Here is a 10,947-nt window from a genome sequence, read left to right as displayed (position 1 = left end):
GTCTGATACTGCTTCGACATTTCTGTTCGACTATATTATATTTGAGTCTGATACTGCCTTGCTACTCCTGTTTTAATGATTGTTCTCAGCTTTGCTGTTTCTATTGTGTTTTATGTGTTGCTATGTAGGTACTATTTATTTATTTTTATTTTAATCTTTAATCTGGTTGTTCAACCAAAGCACTTTGGTCAGCCAAGTGGCTGTTGTAAACATGCTATATAAATAAAGTGACCTTGACCTTGACCTGAAAAAAAAAACAGAAAAGAAAAAACAGACAGGGCTTATCATTACTATCAAACACCCCCCAGTGTTTAATTTTTATTTTATTTCAAAGTGTTTTTATTGTTTTAAATGTAAGTGTTTAATTTTTGATTAAACATCCTCCACAATACATTGACACCGGATGCTTGTAGGAACATGTTAATGTAATCTCTTATATTGGTGTACATTGCTTGTTAACTGACTGTTTTTTAAACTTAAAAAATTCCCGGAGTTCTCCTTTAAGCATTATAATTTATTAATGTGAATACTGAATGCACTGTATATATTGTCTTGGTAGTAATGGTATCAAGTAATTCCTATAAATGTGAATGTAACATGTAAATATTCTGTTGGAGTAATAAACTTATTTCGAACAGATGTTAATGTTCTAAGAATCTTTAGTTTATTTATTGTAATGAATTTGTATGAGAAAAATAGTGTTATGTGTTGGCCAAGTATTTATGTATTTATGTACTGCCCTTAAAGAACTTCTTGACATTGCTAGCCTAATTTCTATTTAACTGTCTTCTTTTTTAGTAATTTAAACAAGTTAACTTATTAAATGGACCATGTAAGTACTGGCTGCATAAATGTGTACAAAATAATGAGCTAAAGTAAATCACACAAGACCATGCTGGTAGACCAGCATCATTAATGAGACCTTGCTGGTAGACCAGCATCATTAATGAGACCTTGCTGGTAGACCAGCATCACCAGCAAGACCATGCTGGTAGACCAGCACCATTAATGAGACCTTGCTGGTAGACCAGCACCATTAATGAGACCTTGCTGGTAGACCAGCATCACCAGCAAGACCATGCTGGTAGACCAGCATCACCAGCAAGACCATGCTGGTAGACCAGCATCATTAATGAGACCTTGCTGGTAGTCCAGCATCACCAGCAAGTCCATGCTGGTAGACCAGCATCACCAGCAAGACCATGCTGGTAGACCAGCATCACCAGCAAGACCATGCTGGTAGACCAGCAAAACCATGCTGCTAGACCAGCATTGTCTTGCTGGTCCACCAGCTAAACCAGCACCAAACCAGCATAGACCAGCATAAACCAGCATAGACCAGCATAGACCAGCATGGAAATTATGCTGGTCTATGCTGGTTTTTCCAGCAGGGGTTAAAGCAAATGGGAAGACGAAACATATGGCTGTTGATTTATGCTATCCCATTTGCCTCCTTTGAAGTTTAGCCTGGTAAAGGTTACTTTCATTCATTCATTCGCTTTTCCATTTACCAGAAATTTGCCCTAAAAGTAAGTGAGTGAGTGAGTCTCTGTTTCAGACCTTTTTCTCTAAACCCTATAGAGATCAGCAGTTTCTGCAATACACAGACCAGCCAGTCTGGCTCTAACAACCATGCATGTTCCTAAATCACCTTTCTTCCCTTTTCTGATGCTCAGTTTGAACTTCAGCAGATCCTCTTCAACGTGTCTACATGCATTGAACTTATTAGATATTTATTTATGTTAACGAGCAGTTGAACAGGTGAATAAAGTGGCCGGTGAGTATGTATGTAGCCTGTGTGTGTATGTATGTATGTATATACAGTACTGTGCAAAATCTTAGGCATGTTAATATTCCTGCAAAGCTACAGTACTGTGAAAAGTACTGGCACTTGTGTTAAAATGCTGTAAAGTGAGAATGCTTTTAAAAATAAAATCACAAATTGAATTTATTTATGATTTAACTTCTTTTAACTAATTCAAATCAATATATGGTGCAAAACGGCTTTTGTCCAGGTACACTTGCGCATGGTTTTTCAGGAAGCTTTGCAGGAAGGTTTCTTCAAGCATCTTGGAGACGTTCCCACAGTTCTTCTGGATTTAGTCTGTCTCAGTTTTTTCTGTTTCTTCATGTAATCACAGACAATCTCGAGATCAGATCATACCGGCTGTTGTCAGACTCCTTGTGCATACAGAAATCTCACTGGATTATTACAATTAATGGCAAAAATAATGTTTGGAAATGTAAACTGATATTTCCTACTGACACACTACAGCAAAAGATATAAATAACTGACTTAAAACCAGAGAGAGAGAGAGAGAGAGAGAGAGAGAGAGAGAGAGAGAGAGAGAGAGAGAGAGAGAGAGAGAGAGAGAGAGAGAGAGAGAGAGAGAGAGAGAGAGAGAGAGAGAGAGAGAGAGAGAGAGAGAGAGAGAGAGAGAGAGAGAGAGAGAGAGAGAGAGACTGAGTAGTTCAGACACTTGCAGGAAGCAGAGATCAAGATCCAAAGAAAGTTTATTTGAATACACCAACCAAAACACAGGAATTTGTATAAGAAAGCACTACACAACTTAACGACTAATACTACGACCAATACTAAGACTAACTCAAACTGAGGGTTTATATACACTGCAGACAAAGGGAGAAACTAACTAGATGATTAATGAAACACACCTGAACTGAACTAACACAATCAATTAGAAACATTACTAAATAACATATATTATTCTAGGTGAAATTGTTTTCACAAACAATACACAATATTTAAATTTTCTTATCTGTACAAATATATTCAGCACTAATGAAAAACAGAATCTGGAGAATCAAATCACTGCACACAAAACCTCAAACCTCATTTGAACTCTGCTACTTTTTGAGCTACTTTTACACCCCTTAGCCTGGACAACTTGTTTTCATTGAAGAATAAGAATTCCTTGATAACATTATTTGAAAAGGCCTTCACATTTAGCTCTACAGCATAAATTGTACACTTCAAAAAGTGAATAAATGCCTTATGTCAGTTCAGAATGACCACATGTCTACTACAGATGTCTTCATGCATTTAATCCCTGAAGGTGTTTTCATCCAGCTCTATATCTCTGGCGATGGTGGGGACGGGGCTTGTGGGAATGTCGGTGAGAGTGCAGTAGTCCTGTTTCGAACGCATAGGCGTTGGGTTAATGATAACTGGTGCTTCAGAGGCCTCAAAGTCCTCTTGACTCTCAAGACTAAGAGCAGAGTCATTTAGAGACAGAACATCACCACTCAGACACGCCACGCTGAGAGACTGCATGAAGTCATCCACTTCATCTGGCAACACTTCACAGAACAAAGAAAATTCCTCACATGGGATACTCGTCGCACTGCACGTATCGGGCATTTGGCGTGGGGCCCAGACCTCAGCTGTGGGGCCCACATAGGGTTGATGGCACTGTGCTGCGGGATACATGCCCGTTTTCTCTACCTGATCCTGTAGCGTAGATATGACCTCGGAAATCTTGTCGACTGTTGAAAAGTCTTCTATAGCATGAATGTCTTGTAAAGGACTTTTGGCCAAAACCCAACACTTTTGGGAAAAAAAAGAGGATAATAAAAGAGGAAATATTAATCTGTGAGGATATATCTAACACAATTATATATATAAATGTGTGTGTGTGTGTGTGTGTGTGTGTGTGTGTGTGTGTGTGTGTGTGTGTGTGTGTGTGTGTGTGTGTGTGTGTGTGTGTGTGTGTGTGTGTGTGTGTGTGTAAAAAATACAGTTTAAATATATACAATATTATACTGTAAATATACTGTAAATTAATTGATATTATACATAGTATTATAATAATTACATAATATTAGAATTAATATTATGTTTAAGAGGTTCTGAATGTTTTATACTTTTTTTTTCTTTCTTTTTTATACATGACTTATGTTACTTTGCGTTTTTCGTGTAAAGACAACATGGATCTCCATGAAAACGACTAAAATCTTTGTATTACTCTGCCAGGCCAGTAGTTGGCGATGTTACTTTGTAAAGAAACACTATATATGAAGAGTTCAGATGCAAAAGCCTCTAAGTGCCGTCTGAAATTTTCTTCTAGAATGATCATTTTTATCAAGCTCGTATATTTAAGTTCAGTAATTTCACTTAAATGACAATTAATAGGTAATTTTCATTGCCATTTAAGTGAAATTACTGAACTTTAATATACAAGCTTGATAAAAATGATCATTCTAGAAGAAAATTTCAGATGGCACTTAGAGGCTTTTGCATCTAAACTCTTCATATATATATAGTACAATTTTTCTCACACGTCCCTTGTTCTCATTTCATGTACCATCAACGGGTTCAAACCCTCGCTTGGGAAACTATTTGAAGTCTGAAATATTACCTGAAAATTGCCCTGGTAATTTTGATAAAGAGGCTGGAAGTACGTTGCTGGTGTCGGCACCATTGAAATTTCTTTCATCTTAAATCTGCAATGCATAGATGTCACATTTTATATCCAGTTATCTTTCCTGTCTCACCTGTTGGTGTACTGCATCATTTTGCAGAAAATTTGTGGCAATAGCAGGTGTATGATAAACAATTACCTTGCAGCAGGAACAGATAGAAGCAGAATTAAAAGTCCGAGTATTAAAAATGTTCCAATGACAATCTTGCCGACTTGATTGGGCTCATCTTGAACCAAAAAAATAAAATAAAAATAATACTATTAATAAAATTGAGAATAAAAGAATAAAATAAAACAAACTGGGATGGGTACAATTTAAAGGTGCAGTAAGTGATTTCTGAGAAACACTGTTGACATTTGAAATAATCCCAAACAAACACACACCTCCCTTCATTGCCCCACCCCCAAAATGCACGAAAACGCAATGCAAGAGCGGATGTATCTTTATTATAGCTGAAGCAAAGCAAAATAATGCTTCAATGACACTCAACACTGTCCTGTTACAAAGGCTAACAACAGCATATCTTTGTTCTGTGAATCAGCAAAGCCAATGTTACTCAGAAACAACTCAACCTCTGTGTCTGTTTTCAGGCCTACCCGCTTAGCTCTCTCCAGCGCTGGAAAGCTTTTCTAATATTAACACGGGTCCTAAAGCTCTTGCCTGATCATAACCCTTCTTTTTCCAGTGATTCCTCTGACCTTTTCTCTTTTGTAATGTCTCTCAACCATCAGTCTTTCCTTAAGGCCACATCCACACGAGGCCAGAGCTTTCCCTATCCAATCTTTTTTCCCTCGTTCTAAATAAAATTCCGTAAACACGGCGCTGTCTCAAATATCTGCGTACGGTACACACAAAACCACTGAAACCGACTCAAAACGATGCAGTATACATGCAAGACCAGTATGTGGCGCTGTAATTCTGCCACAGAGATACACTAAAAAAGGAGAAGAATTGGAGCATGCACATAAACCTTGAACGCTTTATACAATAATAGGCTCAGTAGCTTCTACTTTTTTTTTTAACCAATAAATTTATTGAACAATATAAATAACAACTATAAATTGTACAAAATATGAAATGTCTTAATCAGACCTTATTCCGCCCCGCCCACTTTTACTTCTGTCTAGTACTTCCGTTGTAAACCAACTTCCGGTTTAGCGGACCCTCATTCAATTTCGAGGAGAACTGCAGAGAAGTCTCACTGATAAAATGTCACATAAGATAAGCTAATTTGTGCCAAATGTGCTATGTACGTGTGTACCAACAGCACAGCAATGCACTGTTTCTCGGGGTAATTTTTAAACGACTTTTAGGTGTTTATATGACCCGTCTGCCTGTCTGATCGCAGCCCGGCCGATGTGTAGTGTTTAGCCTACATTAGCCACAAACATCTAATGTTGTAATGGTCTCACTACAGGACACATACACATGCTATACCTTGTTTGAAAGCTATGGTCCTCTAGAATTCAGTCGCTGGATTTATTTTACAGCCATTACTTGTGTTAGAGATCAAACCATAAGAAATTGCAGTTAGCTAAGCTAACGTTACCCTCTTGTTCATCTAGTTGAGGCTCTACTTTCTTTCTACACCAGTTCGTGGCTATTTTTTTCTCATCTGTTGGCTATACACTGCAAATGTATCTGGTGATTAAGGAAACAAACTGTGGTGTAATAATGTTTCAAACTTTACATGTAGTAGTGTTTGTGCACATCTTCATAACTAAGTAATAGCTATTAGAAAGACACAGCTATTAAATAATTTGATTGTGGCATTGTTTCAAAAGCTTCAAGTGAAATGTACTTTAGTACGTTGCAGCAGTTGTTAATAACCATAGGCCAACGCATTTGGCTATAATATTATAGTCTATCTACTTATATCAAGACAGATAACAGCTTGGACCAGGGCAAACAAAGCGCTAAGTAGCTAAACCAGGAAGTGAGATTACGCGGATGGCGCCACCCAGTGCTACTTCCGGAATAAGCATAAGAAAGAAAATATAAAGAAATAAAGTCAAATAAAGAAATAAAATAAAATATACGGATTAGCTGTACACACGGAAACGCAAGGGTGTCGTTTTCAAATTTATCCACTCTGGGATCCAGTTTAACCTTTTCACATGTAAGTTTTAAATATTCTGGCTGACGCTCCAGCGTGAGTTTTTCAAGGCGACCATTATTTAGAACCTGTCACTTTATTGTTTATATGGTGACGCGTCATTGTTGGTCACGTGACACACTGCAACAGCACTGAACGAATAATAATCTGCTTTTATGTCATTTTTCCTTTTTTATTCAAAACATTCACACATTTATTAGATATAGCATGACATATCTAATATTCCGATTGTCAAATATGTGCAAGTGGAAGTGTTTTGTTGTTTAAACACCTTTATATCGCCTTACTGTCCTTTATATTATAACACCTTTATTAAGATTATTTAGTAAGCCTACATAAAAGGAAGAAATGGTCACATCTTCATGACAAATTCAATAACACTAAATAATAGTCTCAAAAGCTTTAGATTTATTCACTATTAATAGCAACCATAATAATAATATAGATAATTTAGATATACAGGGTTTCAGGGCCTCTTTAGCCCTAAAGCCCTAAAAAAAAACATGTTTTACTACATTTATACCTGTATGTGAAGACGAGCGGAGAGTATAGAATACTATAGATTCAAAAATAGCAAGATAGCGAATACGTGCATATTAACAGCCTTGAATTAACCATAATTTAATATCATTACCATAACATAATTAAATGTTAAAAAATTAAGTGTATCAGCAATCATAAATCAAAGAAGAAATTTCAGAAATATATACGAAACAGCGCGGGGGCGCACCTGTGCTCATGATTTTCCGATGGTAAAAACAAATTATAGGCTATGTTGTTGTATTACTTATCAATATATTGTTAACATTATACAAAAGTCAGACTCAAATGCAGTTACGGGGTTTTTGACCAGCGAATGTGTGTAAATGTGCATTTTATCCGTCATTAAAATGGCGCCGGCGGCACCACATTACATTTTTATCAACAGGTTACAAACTAGTTTGTTTTAACTATATGGGAATTCAGTTTTTCCTGTTTTAAAATACATTTGGCCAAAATCTCATTTTATAAAAGATGAAATGCTACTGTATGCACAGGCTATTTAAGTGTGCTATGTGGCTATGACTAGATGGCAAATGCTAGATCTCTCTGTCAGGTCCCACATGTCTCAGTCAGACATCAAATAAATAAAATATGAGCCTTTATAGACATAGTGTTTAGTACTTAGGCCTACTCAAACAACAAGATCTTTGTTTACCCTTGCAAAACTTCATTCAGCGGCTGCTGCGGAACTTCAGTTAATTCAGTCAAGATAGAGAGGGGGCGGAGTTATCAGGCTTACTGAAAGTTTGAGGATCAAAAAAGATTTACACAAGCTCTTTTTAAGAACTTTCATTGGCTAAATATTTGTAAAATAGACAGACAGACGTAAAGGGTGACCAATAGCATTGATTTATTGAAGAAAAAAACACCACCACCAAAAAAAAGGGCACTTCGGAGTGTAAGGTCAAAAAGGGCATGTGCTCTGCACAGGTTGAGCCCTACCTGTGCACGTGCCTGCAGCCATGTTAGTTTCTGCCACAGTTCAGAGAATCGGATCTGATGGATTTACAAAATGTCAGTTCATCCACTTCTCCCAAAATACATGAAAGTAAGTGGCTTGTGAACTGGGAGAAGAATAGAGTAAACTTGAAAGCTACTTACACAATGTGTATCTGATATAAATAAAACATCTTGCCTAATTATAATGGAAACAATTATTATTCCGCTTCCATAGATATCAGTGTGTATTTTACAAACTCAAAATTATTGTTTTGCTAGTACTTATATGTCTGAAACCTAAAATAAACATCATGTGGTTCAAAACACTGAATAGTTGTGATATATTACAGTGCTGAGCGCGTCCGTCTCTGGCTCAGCGCCAGCCAACGCGTGTACGCACGGTTGAATTTAGCAGTTGATCATGTGATGCACTGACCGTTCCACACACCGTAAGTGTGATCGTACACCCCAGGGACCAGCCAAGACTGATCACACCGGCTAAAAAAATAAATAAAAAAAATAGCGGTTTCAGGCTCCCAAAACGCTGGATCCATCTGGACAAAATGGCAATACGATACAAAATTTTGTACATATACAGCTAAACGCGTCTAAAGGCCTAAATCTCCCTCTTGCTCACTCCCTCTCCTCCCCCATCATGAGTGGACACGCCCCCAACTGCTGATTGGCTAAAAGTGTGTTGTGCTGCTCTGGCCTATCCACTTTAAACAGCGTTTTTTTAAGAAATCGCTTACTACACCTTTAATCTCTCAGCAAACAAATATATTTATATAATTAAGTACATGAGAGTGTAAATATAGATCATTATCAGTATTCACCTCTGTATGCCGTATTCCATTTGACTGTGCTGCTCCAGTCGCTCCATGTTCCATTGTATCCGTCTGTCTTGCCTATCCCAGTCCTCACCATAGCAGTGTACGTAGTTCCAGGATCAAGCTTCATTTCATCAATCTGAATCATTTTAGTGTCTGGATGAACACTGACGACCTTCAAAAAAAAAAAAAAAAAGTAACGTTAATGTGAAACCATTCATAGAAAACATTCATTTTCAAAGCAAGAACACTCATATTGCGTTTTGATGTGGGTGAAACAGAGGATGTTCTCTGAGAACATACACTATGAATGGTGGACATTTACAGCTGAATCATCACTCTAATTAATCTTACGCTGTCATTTTCTCCATCTCTGTAGAACAGGAATTTGTACTTGATGGGTAGAACATCTCTGTATCTATGGCCTTCATATCCATTCTTCCAAAAGAAATGATACGTCCCATTTACATATTGTAACGTCAGATTAAATGGGGCTTTTGGCTTAACTGGGAAAAGAGAGAAGCTTCATGTACGTGAAATATAAGAAGACAAAAAAAATAAAAATAAATAAAGATTTACTCACTGTTTTTTGCTGGACTAAAAGCACCATCCATCCGAGACGAATAGTTACTGCCGTTTTCCAAATAATGAAGTGTCACAGCATAAACATGATAACTCAATATTTTTTTTACTGTGAAACTGCAGGTGTGATCTTCACGTGCTCTCTGGAGTGAGCATCTATACGACCTGTGTGTGTTGGCAGAATCTGGCTCAGTACAGGTAATGCACACAAATTCAACTGAAAAATAGTGTATGAATTACTAAACAGAATGGTAATGAATAACTGCTTACTCGTCTTTTGACCTTTGAAATTCCAGCCAGTATGATATGTTTCTAGTTGATGTGACTGGTAGTTTTAAAGAGCAGCTGATGGTTATCCAGTAATCTGTCACACAGATGAGCCCTGTTGTCAGAGCTGAAACATGAAACAGAAAAATGGCCACATATTTTTGGAAGTACTGTACATGTAAAATCCATTGTGACCAAAAGTGCAGATTTGAGAAGCCTGTTTTACCCTGTGAACTGGCATTAAGTTCCACTAAAAAAGCCAAGAAAATGCAGATCATTCCAGTGCGGTTCATCATTCTTGTGAAGGATTGTATGTACACACACTTCCAGATTTCAACACATAATTCCGTATGCAACTGAAAACACCCCATTGAAAAGTTAGCCATAAATGAAACAATAATTAAACTGATAGAGAAAAACTTTCAATATAAGTCCATCAGGTTCCATTGATTTAAGAACTAGAGTTTTACAAATTAGGTGATTATCCTGAATGTGTAATTAATAAATAATAAACATTAAAAGCCAAAACACAAATCATGTATCTTACATTCCTGTATTTAAGCTCAAATTTTAAAGAACACGTTACAACAGACACAATTATATCAACTTACCAAATTTATTCTGAAGCATTGGATTCATAGATAATAGCGTGAAAGTTGTCAATGGCAGTAAAGGGCATCAAGTTGGTTTTATATACAGAGAAGTTCCTGTTTATGTAGGAGGTCTAAACCTCAAAGTTATCTGAAATCTCTGATTAGTCGTTTAAGATGTCATCACAAGTTTCTCACATGTGACGTGGAGCCACATGTTTAATTCTCACATTAAAATAAACTGTCCAGGTAAACATAATCTTCTTAATGCCTGGTTCAGATTACACGATTTTTTTGTCTGTTACAATAGTCACTGTGTCAGATTACACGATTTTGACTCCTAAAAATCTTGCCATGTCGTGGACAAGAAACATGTCAGACTACACGTTGTTTTCGGACCAGACACTCATTCACTCGCACATATTCACGCACTCACTCACACACACGCTCACTCACTCGCACATACACACTCACTCGCGCGCGCACACACACACACACACACACACACACTCACTCGCACATACACACTCACTCACATACACTCACTATCTCTCTCTCTCTCTCTCTCTCTCTCTCTCTCTCTCTCTCTCTCTCTCTCTCTCACTCTCACTCACACACACGCTCGCGCGCACACACACAC

At 37.3% G+C, this 10,947-nt stretch overlaps 1 protein-coding gene across 1 annotated transcript; it reads right to left on the bottom strand.

Moving 5' to 3' along the window:
- Nucleotides 1-3,061: 3,061 nt before the first annotated feature.
- On the bottom strand, nucleotides 3,062-10,524 carry il21r.2 (interleukin 21 receptor, tandem duplicate 2; the record flags this gene model as incomplete). Its single annotated transcript, XM_081374284.1, has 6 exons — nucleotides 3,062-3,565; nucleotides 4,377-4,461; nucleotides 4,579-4,666; nucleotides 8,875-9,043; nucleotides 9,223-9,374; nucleotides 10,506-10,524. 6 exons carry the CDS (start codon nucleotides 10,522-10,524, stop codon nucleotides 3,062-3,064), a joined length of 1,017 nt encoding a protein of 338 aa, XP_081230410.1.
- Between the last annotated feature and the right edge of the window lie 423 nt (nucleotides 10,525-10,947).

This window comes from Scardinius erythrophthalmus (genome assembly GCF_964197995.2).
Source record: "Scardinius erythrophthalmus genome assembly, chromosome: 1".
Lineage (NCBI taxonomy): Eukaryota > Metazoa > Chordata > Actinopteri > Cypriniformes > Leuciscidae > Scardinius > Scardinius erythrophthalmus.
This window is presented reverse-complemented; position numbering and strand designations above follow the sequence as displayed.